Source organism: Pan paniscus, chromosome 4, assembly GCF_029289425.2.
Source record: "Pan paniscus chromosome 4, NHGRI_mPanPan1-v2.0_pri, whole genome shotgun sequence".
Lineage (NCBI taxonomy): Eukaryota > Metazoa > Chordata > Mammalia > Primates > Hominidae > Pan > Pan paniscus.
Genome location: NC_073253.2, coordinates 166993487 through 167007136, shown reverse-complemented (window position 1 = coordinate 167007136; position 13650 = coordinate 166993487). Strand labels below are relative to the sequence as shown.

General features: G+C 39.2%; 1 protein-coding gene across 8 annotated transcripts in view; it reads left to right on the top strand.

The window, feature by feature from the left end:
* The window catches only part of FBXW11 (F-box and WD repeat domain containing 11), a 150066-nt gene extending 138943 nt beyond the window's left edge, over window positions 1-11123 (top strand). For all 8 annotated transcript variants that reach the window (XM_003813987.7, XM_003813986.7, XM_003813988.7 and 5 more), the window contains 4 exons: window positions 1816-1926; window positions 2859-2937; window positions 3868-4054; window positions 8570-11123. In XM_003813987.7, the coding sequence (XP_003814035.1) occupies window positions 1816-1926; window positions 2859-2937; window positions 3868-4029 (352 nt within the window). In that variant the 3' untranslated portion in view covers window positions 4030-4054; window positions 8570-11123. The remainder of the gene's footprint in view (window positions 1-1815; window positions 1927-2858; window positions 2938-3867; window positions 4055-8569) is intronic.
* Window positions 11124-13650: the final 2527 nt, after the last annotated feature.

Below are 13650 nucleotides of genomic sequence, written 5' to 3'. Positions count from 1 at the left end.
ATTCCCCCAGTACACAAAGTTTTTTAACCTCAGCTCCACCTGGGATCACTTAATACCAGAGCACTTCAGAACAGGCTAGGGTGCTGCAGTGCAGCCCAGCTCGCTCCAATTTCCCTCACCTGTGAGCTCCCACCTCCCTACCTAACACATGGGAGTGTACTTTATTTTCCTCTCCCAAGACTGCATCTGTTCCTGCCAGGTCATTTACCTCCCTTTTTCCTTCCCAGCACTCGGCCTCCCTGCTTTCTAATAAATCTGACTAACCTTAGACATTTTGTATCTTACTAAGAACATCCCTTCAATATCTACTTAATTGTCCCATGCCGTTTCCCCACTGTCTGAACACACTCTAGTGGCATTACATAAGTGACTAAACTTAACTTTGGTTTATAATCAAATTGACTAATGTTTGGTCAAAATAAAGATAGGATTCAAGATTATTAAAAAAAGTTTTTTGTTTTTTAAAGGCAGGCAAGCAAACACATGCTAGTAGCTTTACATAAGTGACTAAACTTTGGCATTTATAATTGCCTAATGTTTGGTCAAAATAAAGATTGGGTTTAAGATTATTAAAACTTTTTTTTAAGGCAAGCAAATAACAAAAAAGCTATTTAAGTTTGCTTTATCACTTTAGGCTTCAAGATACCATAAATTTAGTTTAGAGCTTAAATCTTGATTCTCTTATATTCATCATGCTTTGTGGTATTGCTTAATGTTTCATCAATAAACAGTTCTTAACTTCCTCATTGGAATTGTCAAGGTTTTACAAGATAGTAATGTGTATTACTCTCCAGCTTATAGAAGGGAACTACTTTGGAGTCATAGTGGCAGTACTGAATGGCTTTGATCACAGATTAGAGATGCTATCATCACGGGTACTAAGAAGATTTGCTAAGGGCAGCTGTAATAAAATACATTCTTTGGATGTATCATAGGAATTACTGGTAGAGAGGCTAAGAAAAAGTTATAGAATTAATTTGCTCACTTTATTTTGTACATGCTAACTAGCTATGATTTTTTTCTACAAATACTGTAGAAAATCAGTCATAATAGGAAAAAAGATCTCTAACTCCAGAATTGTTACATAAATCATATGCAGAGAAAAAGACTTGGTGTTGTCAATGGGTTTATATTTCCACCAGAACACTGCGTGTACCTAGTAAGTCTCCCACTCTGACTTTGTAAACCGTCAATCCCAGTATTCAGCATATAGTATCAAGGAAGGGGTATCCCCAAGCCTCATCAAGAGACAGCCACCTCCCCTGCTGGTCCGCCAGTTCTAACCTCAGTGGTCCTTATGGACTCCACTGTGCTAGAAGTGCCTGGGGCGGAAGCTTAACCCCCTGGCTGTACGTGATATCTCCTTTCCCACCTTGTCTCATCTGTGCTCTTTCTCCTTTACTGCCTACAATCCCTGTCTCCCCAGAAGAGTCTTTCCTACACCATTTGTCTACATGGTTTTTATCAACTCAGACATCAAGAGAATGCCTAAGGATTAAATAGAATTGAAGTTTCTTGTTTGTTGATTTTATTTAAATAGTAATACAGATGCATGATTAAAAACAGTTTCAAATCATATAAAAGGAAATAGAATGAAAAGTAAGGCTTCTTCCTGGGTTAGTGCTTGGAAACACACAGATGGTATAAATGTACACATACAGCTTTATATGTGTGGTGTGTACTGGAAGTGAGATAGAAATAAAGAGCTCCAAGATAGCGAAAAATTGTATCTGTATGGAACAGATATAAAAAACTTACGGATAGTGTGAATCGTGTGTGGGAAATTGTTTCACAGAGGTCTGTTTTTCATTCAAGGCTCTGGGATATTGAATGTGGTGCCTGTTTAAGAGTCCTAGAGGGACATGAAGAATTGGTCCGATGCATCCGGTTTGATAACAAGAGGATTGTCAGTGGGGCCTATGATGGGTATGTCTTTCAGATTTTCAGGTGTACTGCTATAACTGTATCACTAAGAAAGAGAAATGTTATATATTAAGCAACTCTGTATGTACCAGGTCCTGTGGTAGGTTTCTGTGTAATGGTGGATGGCAGGTATTATTATACCTGTTGTTTAGGTGAGGACACTCAGGCTCAGAAAGAAGAACTAAATCTTACCCCAAATCACACAGAGGGAGAGTCACTGTGGTTCCTAAACTTAGCTTTGAATCATCGCTGTCAACTCCAGCAATAGCTTAGGCTTCAATAGTTGATGTGGGGGTATTGACTTCTTTGCTTTATCCCTAAATTAAGCCAGGCTCTTTGTGTGTGTGTGTGTGTTCGTTCAACAATAAGTTTCTTCTTTTCCCTTTTTTTCCCTTTTTGGTAAATTGAACAAACCCTCTTTAAAACACCTCACTACATTTTAAATGAGCAAATGGCAACTGTAAATCTTTCCAGATGACCTTATATATACTTCCCAAATGGGTTAGTTGGTCTGTTTGTACTCCTATTACTAACTTCCAGCATTTGCTTAATTTGGAGAAAGGTATCCTTGGAATTTCACACAGAGCCCTAGCTTCTGTCAGCAGCACCCACTCAGCCCTAGAGAGTCCCCTGATGAATGAATTTGGTGACATAGGTTATCAAGTCCGGAACTGAATTTAGATAACCTGAAGTTGTTTTCTTATCTCCCTTAAAATAATATTTCTTTAAAATTTCAGCAATTCTGAGAATGTGTAGGTTCTTAATTTTTCCAAAATCAAGTGTAATTGGTTCAGATGATTTGTAAAAACATAAGCATGTTCCCCATTAGCTTTTATAAATAGGCAGTTCAGATGCACTACTTTTTTTCAAGGAAATGTTTGACAGCGTATAAATTGTTCACTTTTCCACTAATCACATCTCATTTTCCTTTCTAGGAAAATTAAAGTTTGGGACTTGCAAGCTGCTCTTGACCCTCGAGCCCCAGCAAGCACATTGTGTTTGCGCACATTGGTGGTATGTGATCTCTTGAGACGGGAATTGGTTCCCTGTGCTGGAGGATGACCATTTGCAGATAGTCCTGTCTAGGTGTATCACAGGAACGCTTGTGTGTCTCACAAGATGCCTTCAGAGAATTTCAGTCTTCATTTTGTTTAGCCAAAACCAGAGAATATTTGATGTTTACATTACTGTGAGCACTTTCCTAAGGGGAGACATAATGCAGCTTAAGATATGAAGGCAGGCTTCCTGATTTGTAGGTGGACTGGTTTCCTCATAGGGCAAGCAATATTTCCTTCTTGTAGGTTTGGAAGATTTCTTAATATGGCTATTTGTGGTTATGTTTTAATAACAGCACATTTTTATACTATATAAATTTTTATACCATTTATAAGTACTGTTATATTTTTGAAGAGATAGTCATTTGGAAATATTGGTAGATTTAAAAAAGATTTTAGTAGTTTTATTTCTGTTTCTTCACTTCTTGCATTTACTAGAAGATGCAGAACTGTCTTCTTGATTTTAATGGGAACCTTTATATTATTATTTCACCATGAATTTTGATGCTGGCAGCAATTTGAGGTAGATCCTGGTCATGTTAAAACAAACTGTCTTTCTGGTTCTAGGTTTTCCAGTGGATTTTTAGAGTGTATCAAGAATGGGTATTATGTATTGTTGTTTACTTTTCTAAGGCCCTTTTTGAGATGATCTTTGAAATATTGGTAGACTAGAGTCTAAGATACAAAGTTTAATGAAAGAAAAGGCCTAGCAGGAAAAGAAAGAAGAACATTTGTTCTTGGGATGAAGGACACAGTTCAGTGAGCTCTGTACAGTCGTTTAGGAAGTCTGTTTAAGTGGCTGCATTTTCATCTTCTGCCCAGTTTCTCATTGTGAGATATCAGGGGCTGTAAAGATCTCATTTTATTCATGAAGTTTTGTATTTCATAGGAACATTCTGGACGTGTGTTTCGGCTCCAGTTTGATGAGTTTCAGATCATCAGCAGCTCCCATGATGACACTATTTTGATTTGGGATTTCTTAAATGTGCCTCCCAGTGCCCAGAATGAGACCCGTTCTCCCTCCAGAACATACACTTACATCTCTAGATAACAGTCTGCACTTTCACCCGTTTCAGGTGAGTACTATCCTCTCCCCTTCCAATTTTGCTGATTGAATTCACCTTCCCTTTGGGGAAATTTTGTGATTTGGGTTCCTTGGTGATGTGTGAACCAAGGTCTCTCTTAGACGTGTCAACTTTTGCAGAGTTCAAGTGTAAGGCTGGATCTTCATAGTCACATCCATACAAGGCTTGAGTTGGAATCCTGCCTATTGTGTGGGTTTTCATCTTGGCAGATGATGAACATGGTTCCTGTTTTTAAAAACTGTTCCTAAATGATTTCTTAGGTCATAATCAATTTAACACCAGTAAAATGTCTTGAATTTTATTTTGGGGTACAAGAATCTTCTTTTTCTCTTTCTTTCCTGTCCTTTAGTTCTTTTATTTAAAAAAAAAAAAATCACCATCTGACAAAACATTCAAAATCCCTCTCTTCCCCACTACCACAATCCACCCACCACCATCCTTCCCTCAAGGATGAATCAGAGAAGAGTATCTGTTGAGAGACCCCTAAAACCTATTCTGCTTCCATGAAACACAACAGATACGCTGAGAAGCAAAGTCCTTTCCTCTGGTTACAGGAACACTGAAAGTCATTATAACCATTGATGACAGAATGTTTTGATTATTACTAAGCATGTTCAGTCTGGAAGATGAGAAGTCTTACTTGGCTGTGTCCTAGGAACGGATGACTTAGGAACAGTATTGACAACTCTGTGTGTTCTGCTGAGGGCCAGTGAATTCTATACACATTAAACGTTGTAGATTGAATAAATGTTTACACATAAACATACTACTATGGATATATGTATATAAAGACTGTTGTGATTAATAAAATTTGTATTTATTTAAAATCGTTACTTAATTCTTAGTGGTCTTTTATCATTACATATTTTCCTGTTCATTGAATTTCAAAAGTATAAGAAAGTCCATGTGCAGAATTAGGAATTTTTTTGATGGAGAGATTGAGAACTCTTGGTACCTATTCACTAAGTTACCATCTTTTCAGATACTCTTTCATCAAGATTCCAAGATCCAATAAATAGAACTCCACCAGGAAGTTTGTCTTACCTAGAGGTCAAGAAACTATATAACCAGGGGCCAAAATTAACTCACTACCCGTTTTTTTTTTTTTTTTTTTTAATTAGTCTCTGCTTATCCATTAAGTTTTTTTTTTTCCTGTCTCCACAGGCTAAGAATAGTTTTTACATTTTTAAATGCTTAAAAAAATTAAAAGGAGAATTTTTTTCATGACATGCAGTAATTAAATGAAATTTAAATTGCAGTGTTCATAAATAAAGATTTGTGCTACACAGCCATGCTCATTCCTTTATGTATTGTCTGTGGCTGTTTTTGTGCTTCAGTGGCAGAGCTTAGTAGTTGCAACAGAGACCTTATGGCCTACAACATCTGAAATATTTACCATATGGCCCTTTCAGAAAAAGTTGGCTGACTTCTGGTCTTGCCCCTGTTCCATCTATTAGCGGTAAACCAAGGGTCTACATCAGGAATGGCAAATAAGTGTTTTCTTCATGCCAACTCAGTTTGGTCAGTAGTGACTGGTGGGAGTGTTGCCTTTGGAAGGATTCTGGGACCCCACGTGGACCCCAAAGGACTGGTTGTGGTTGGTTATGTCTGCCTTGCAGGAGTGACCTGTAAGCCACTTACCTATTTGCTATTATGGGTCTCGAGTGTGTTCAGACTGTTCCTGATCATAATCTTCTGCCCTGCTGCTTTCTTTCTGGATAGATGCTTCATAAGTCAGTTGAAAAATCCACGTGGCAGAATTACTATAATTATTGAATGGAGCTTTAAAATAGGAATTACAGAGGAAGGAGACAAGGATCTCTTGAGTGATTGCTCCTCCCCCTGACCTCCCCTCCCAATAAGCCTAAGAAAATATAGGGAAGGAGGAATGGACCCAAGTAAAAACTGCTTAAAGAGGCATATGGCAAAATTCAAGACATCCATATTATGGTTTTCTTTTTCTGGTGTATTACAATAGATGAACTGACAACATCTATATATTACCTAAAAGTGCCCTGAACAAGATTCCTTTGGTTGAGAGATGAAGCAGTGATCACCAATGCTGTTTCTTATTGGCTGTGGTAGAAAGGAAACTTGTGTTACTTCCTCCAGGCCCTCCCTCCTACCTACCTTTTTTGGAAACCTCAGAACAACTGCCTAGTTGTGATCAATTATAAGTCAATGGAAAAATCTTATCTGCTTAAGCTGGAGGTTCCCTGTATCCCAGCACGAGCAGTGAGACCACAAATGTGTTTGTCTCTTCAATTTTATTACTTTCAGCAACCTTGGCAGTCAACTTTATAGATTTTACTGCTCTTTTCTAATTTTTTTTTTTTTTCCTTTTGAGACAATGTCTTGCTCTGTCACCCAGGCTGGAGTGCAGTGGTGCAATTTTGGCTCACTGCAACCTCCGCCTCCCAGGCTCAGGTGATCCTCTTGCCTCAGCCTTGCAAGTAGCTGGGGATACAGGCATGTGCCATCACACCTAGCTGATTTTTGTATTTTTAATGGAGATGGGGTTTCACCATGTTGGCCAGGCTGGTCTCGAACTCCTGACCTCAATTGATCTGCCCGCCTCAGACTCCTGAAGTGCTGGGAATAAAGGAGTGAGCCACCGCATGCGGCCCCAAATGCTTTTCATTTATTGTAACATGAAAAAAATTATAGCCATGTGATACCATAAGATTTATGCATAATAAGAAACACTACCCTAATGATGATTTAACCTTGCAGTAAAATACTCACCTGTAAAATATCAGGTAAGAGTCTCTCCATGTCAGCAAATGCAGCAGTAGATCTATCTGCGGAGTCGTTTTTAAAAAAATTAGTAACATCTAAGAGCTGTATGTTGCATTATATATTCAGTAGCTCAAAATTTATTGTTTTTTCTTACTACAAGACAATATAAGATCGTTATTAGGAAATTTGAAAAAGTAGATAAGCCAAAAGAAGAAAGTAAACTCCTGCTCGTGGTTTACCACTAACTCCTTTTTATAGATCCTTTCAGGCTTTTTAAAATGACGCTTTATAACTGTACATTTTCAAATGTGTTTTTCTTCTTTATTGTGAAATGCTTGCATGTTAGTAATGTATTTGTCCAAATTATTCCTAATTGCCAAATTATATTAGATTGTTTGGATATGCTCTGTTGTTACATATTTATCCTCCCCAACCCCCAGTTTTTAGTGATTATAAAAAACAATGCTATGATCATTCTTTTAACCTAATATTTGTCCAACCCTTTATCATCTTTGGATGGGATTCTGGAAATGTCTGGAGGGTCTGGGTTAAAAGGTATCACGTTTGAAGACTTTTTTTTTTTTAATTATACTTTAAGTTCTAGGGTACATGTGCGTATGTAGGTCATTTTGCCCTCCAGAAGAGTTCAGTCAGTTTATGCTCCCCTCAGCAGCATTTGAGAGTGTCCACTTCTGGTCCTGGGGCATTAATGTTTTTGAAATAATTCAGGTTCCCTTAAATATCCTTAATGGGAAAACAGTAGCAAATGAAATTGAATCTTAAATTCATTGAGAAGACTTAAGATTCTTGATCTTTGTGTAAATTGACAACTTTCTGGGAAAATCACCTTTTAAAAAAAGCATTCAAGCTTTAAAAAGTCTCTCTTGCTTTTTTTTTTTTTTTTGCCACCTAAGGTGACTTTAGACTTTCTAGGCCAGTGGTTTAGTGCATCACTTATTGTGACAGTATCTGAGTGGGTTTTGACTTTATTTTGATTTAGAATAGAAAATGTCAGCCTGCATTGTATGTAAAAATGATAAATATTGTGAATATCAGTATTCTCATGAATATTGTTTTTGTGTGTGTGTGTGTACATATTTACATACATGATGAATGTAGAAATTGTGATTAAAATGTGTTTCAGACTCAAAGCCATAGTCAAAAAATTATGGAACATTCAGTGGCCTTTCCCCCATACTGTTGTTGTTTTACCAATGATTTACTTATTAAAAAGGAAGTAATTTCTGATTACTAGCATTCTATTTTAGAAAGGCTAATTTTTGCATATTTTTGTTTCCTTGTGATCGATGAGGGCTCTCGTGAGGATGTGAGACTGGCCTCTTGTAGGTTCTGAATGTCATAAAAGATTATGCTAAATATAAAATCGAATGTGAAGCATCTTTTGTTATATGTGTACTTTTTCACAGCAGTACTGAGAGAGTGATAGGTTATAGGGTCAGCCCTCTCCTTGAATCCCCTCTCTGTCACTTGTTGACTCTTTGAACCAAACACTTAGCCTTTCTGAGCCTTAGTTCTCTTATTTGTGAAGCAGGTGTCATAATAGTTTCTTCCTCACAGGATTGTTGTGAGGTTGAAATAAATGTGATACCTGGTATGTGGTACACTCAAAACAACTTACAGCTTCTGCTGTTAATGCTAATAAGTTATGCATGTAGCTGTGTGCAGGGGGTGGAGTGGAGTGTGTGTATCCTCATCTAAACGGAATGTTCACCCACACTCCCTTTGCTTCTGTTTTTCTTTCCTCAGGGTTTTCTAGTCTTGAACTACTGGCTACGTGGCTACCAAATGCCTAAGGGAGTTCGTTCACAGCTGAGTTATGAAGCTGGAATTGGTTCTAGACGCTGGGTAGATGCAAAGCAGCCTAACTCTTCAAGTACCGACATTTCTCACCTCTGATTCCGGCTCTCCTTTGAGAAGGAGACCTTAGCTTCCCCGGCTTCAAGTAGAACAGAAGCCCGTTTCCTTCCCTCATCAGTGAAAAAATCTAATGTTTCAAATGTAAATTGTTCATAGAAAAGGAACATAGAATCTGTTTTACAGAAGTAAATCGACCGTCAAGAGAAGACTTGGCCTCTAATTTATATTGCTTTGCACTTTGGTTTGATATTAAGAAACAGCATTCTTCTTCAGTGAAATTTTGGGTGCCAAACACCTACCCAGAATGTCCAGGGCTTTCATTTTCAAAAGTTAGCATTCTCCTTTTGACCGTCCAAGTCATTATGAATTCTGACTTGTTGTATTAGGAACATGTTGGACAATGGAAAGTTTTCTCTGGATTGTTTTAGTAATATTTTTGGGATTATACTTCCTTTCTGTACCAATTTCTTTTAATTTAAAGAACTATAAGTCAGTTATATTATCTACCAACAGGTAATATAGCTCTTTCTTTTATTAACTGTTCTCTGTCCCCCAACCATCTCCTGATATTTGGTAGAGTAACACCTTTATACGTGTGCTTGCCTCCTAATTTAAAATACTGTATTCGCATGTAGATATAATGTACATAACAGTTTAACCTCAAAGATGCTGGAGTCAGGGCCCCCTGTGCTTGAGACACTAATACAGAGTGTGTTCGCACTTAGCCATGGACTGGGCTCAAGAACCTGATACCTGGGTTGATGTGGATTACCTAGAACCCTTCCTGCAGTATTCATACAGTGTTTTTATTTTGTTGTTGTCATTGCGTGTGTGTGGTTTGTGTGTGTTTTTAATGAGAATCTTGTTTTAAAATGTAATTTCTAAGGTTTAACACCAAACTGTTTTATTTGTTGTGGAGTATATATTATACAATAGAGAGGTACCTTAAACATTTTTTGTTCTTATTCTTTTTCTCATAAGTACTCCTGAGTACAAGTGGTCACCTCCCATAGTATTCATTTGGCTTCGCTGTCAAAAATCATTATTCTGTGCAGTCGTGGCCCTGGGAAGGGGAAAGAAGAAGGCCCTGTTGATGGGCTGTCTTGGCTCTGGAATTCATGCATCCTGGCCTTGCCAAGGTTCTGGCAGGGCCTGCTGGTGTGTTGGAGCCTGCAGGGCAGGTCAGGCTGGTTCAGAGGCCCATGCTGAGGGGTGGGTGCTCTGAAGTGGAGTGAAGCCTCAAGCCCATGAATGCCACCCCAGTCATCTCTGGTGTCAGCTGCTGCTGTGGCCCCAGCAGGTTCTCAAAGCTCCCAAGTCCTCCCGACGACACAGCCCAAATGTGTAAATGGCACTGTTGCCCTGACAGTGCATGGAAAGGACGTTGGCATCCAATTGGCACTCCTTCTCCCTTATTCAATATTAGGTTTGATTTGCCCTTCGCCATTGTTTCCAAAGATCAAGGAATGTCAATAACATTTTAAAGGACCAATAAACAGCCTCCTATAAAGTAAACCTCTTCCCGTGGAAGCACACTCTACCACTAAAGGGAAGGCCCCTGGGCTCTGATTTGTCCTTTGCATTGAGAACAGTGTGGGGATCAATGTGTGTGTATGTGATTTGTTTATTGAGTTGGCTTTGCTTTTTTAGTTTTTCTTTTAAAAATAAAATCCTTCCTTCCCATGTTACTAAATTAATTTATGTTTTTGAGAGGTTGAGTCTCAAAGTGTAAACAATAAACCTCCATTCATAAGGTGGATGTTGTAAGCTTGCTGGTGGTTGTGAAAGTGATTTAGCTTTGACCACTTTTCATCCTACAGCTTCAATATCAAACTGGTTAGGAAAGCCCAGGGGGAAGGGAGGAGGCAGGGGAGGAGGCAATTCTGAATGAATGAATGGATTTTTTGTTGTTTTTGCATGTTTAATATAGAAGTTCCCCTTGTTCCTTGGGAGATCATGGCCTTTGAATATGCACACAACCTTTGAATTGTGCCTACTAAATTATAGCAGGGGACTTTGGCACCCAAGGAGTTCTGACTTTCTGGGATTATAATAGTAATTCCCAGCCATACTCTGGACTTTATTTTGCTAACCATAATTGAGCAAATGTAAATTACTGCTATATTAATGTTTTAAAGCACTGGGATAGTCTAATTCTAACTTGTAATTAATTATGTTTGCCAATTATCTGTTTGAAATAAATTTGTGTCTGAACAGCTATTGAAACTGTTAAATTGTACAGATATTATTCATGACAGCTTTGTACTGTGGAATGTGCTTAATAAAAAACAAAAAAGTTTGACTTTTGTCCAATAAATTGGTAAGTAATGTCAATAAATCGAGTATGGGTATTATGCAGTGCACCTAATCTGGCTTCATGCAATTGTTACTTCAGCTACTGATTCAAAGCCAATACTCTTAATAAAGTGTTGCAATACTCTGACGTTCTGTTAAGAAATTTTTCAAAGAAACTGTTAAGTGCTATTAGGAATTCAGTGACATACAATTAAAATTTATAGATCTTTAGAATCATCTGTTCTGTAAAATGAGTTTGAAGGCAAACTGGTTTTGGCGTGTGAGAATGTTGTAGTAGATGATATGATTCCTTGTCTTGGGCTTTTGCCGAAAGCTAGCTTGAACCTCAGGAGTTAGCTGAGGGCTAGCTAAGAACTCTTCCCCTGCAAATCTGCTTCCCACACATAATTAATTGCTTCACAAGTTACTGTCAACATGAAAATGGCCTCTGAGACATCCCAAGTGGCTTTCAGGTGTGAGTGGATCCTCCCCTTCTTGAAGAAGGGCCATGGAGGTGTGAGGGGCAGTTTCGCAGCCCTCTCCACCATAGCATCAGAAATGAATAGTTTTGTGTGTGCAAGTGTGTCACTGGTAGAGTATTGAAGCAGAAAAAGTCGAGTTAGTATCTGTAGGATTCTACTCAGAAATTCTATTCAGTAGGACTGAGTAGAAGCTGAGTGTTTTTGATAGCTAGGCTAAACTTCCCCCATTAGTCAACCCAGTTAGTAATGCGGACTTTTTGCATGAGATTAGAGTATTTCTATGTAATTGTTCCCACCCGTTTTTCTTGTAGAAAACGTTTTTCAAATGTGTCATGCATGTGGTTAAGAGAACCAATTTACAAATCACAAAAAGATCCAGAGTAAAAAGTAATTTTTCCTCTCCGCCTTAACCCCCAGTCCCTCAAATGATGGTTAACCAGTTTCTTTCATGTCCTTCAATAGATACCCTCTTTTCTATACACAGCTTGCTCTTCCAGCTGGTGAAGACTCTGGGAGCTTGTCTTGTAGTGCTAAGATATTGGGGCTCCTGCTGGCTTGTTGCACAGAGCTGAATCCAACACTTTGTAGGCACTCACTCAGCATCTGTGGGATGACTGAGTATATGGCCATCTCAAGGTGTTTACCTGCCCACAGATAGGACGACGGACCCCATACACCAAATGCACTAATTCAGTAATTTAAAAATTATATTGGTTAGGTGTAGCCATGTGAAAGATTTGTGGGGCAGGTCATAAGTAACTTTTTCTTAGTGCGTGCCAGGTAAACTGGAAAGTAGAATCCTATAAATGAGATTGTACATTATTTTCAGCTTTGTGGTCATCTGCTTATCCTTTCTCTAGGAATTGTTTGATTTTATTGCTCAGAGTATGTGAGTTATTACTGGGCTGGCCTGGGAGAACCTGGAAATTACAAGGCCAAAGACTTGAGTGGGGACAGATTTAGGAACAGCTTAAACCTGATGTTCTGGTGAGATCTCAGTGTGTACAACTTAAGCTGTCTCTACCCTTCACCGCCACCTTCAGATCCAGTGGACTTTGCCATTTCTCGCAGGCTGTGTTTGTACTTCCAAATACCACCAACACAGGGGATTGGGAAGGATTATTTTTTTAAGCATCTAGCTCTGTTGCCCAGGTTGGAGTGCAGTGGTGCAGTCATAGCTCACTGCAGCCTCGAACTCTAGGACTCAAGGGATCCTCCTGCCTCAGCCTCCCAAATTGCCGAGATTACAGGCTTGAGCCATCACGCCCAGTGGGAGGGATGTTCTTAGAACACCATCGAGACCATCCTGTGGGGGCCACTTCTCTACCGAATGGCAGAGAGGAAAGAGCCTGGGCTTTGGGGCCCAGAGATCTAGCTCAGGATTGGAGCCCTGCCACCTAATTGGCAGCAGGCCCCACGGGCAAGGGCATTTATTATCCTGAACCCAAACTCCTCAGCTGGGGAGCAGAGACAGTGTTTTAAGATTACTATGGGGATGAAATGACATCTCTAAAGTGCCTAGCACAGTGCCTTGCAGCTTCAACTTACACATTTAAACAAAGGGAACAGAATGCTCAGAGGGGAGGAAGGGACAGGAGTTAGTGGAATCTGGGGTGTCGTGCTGTCAAATAAACGTGCTCAGGCAAACCTGAAGCCTGTCTGGACCTCTTGAGGGGAAATACAGGAGCTGACCCTGAGGACTGGTCCTAGTGAGGACTTGAGTTTGTAATCAGGGCCTGGTTTGTTCAGTGGGTGGAAGAAAGGGAGATGGGCCAGTGAATAGGTTTATACTGAGTTATATTTGTTAGTTTTATTATTACAAATAATTATAAAGGTAGTCAACCTATCATATCCCCAGCTAGTATTTCTGGGAAGAGAATGAGGTCTAAACATGTCACTGTCCTCAGTGAATTGTATTGTCTCCAGAGGGGACGGGAGAATTTCATGCCTTCAGGGTGTGTATAGGTGGTGGGTGATGGTGGGGAAGAGGTTGGATCATGCCAACTACAGCAAGAATGAAGATAAGTGAGTGAATAAAAAATAAAGATTCGTGGGTGCCAGGCTGCTGGTGAGGGCTTTGTGTACTCTCATCCTTCCAGTAGCCCTGCATGGTTTATGTTCTTACCATTTTATGGTTGAAGATACTGAGGCTTGGATCTGTCTTTGGGAGCGGCTGAACTTAGTGTTGATTCT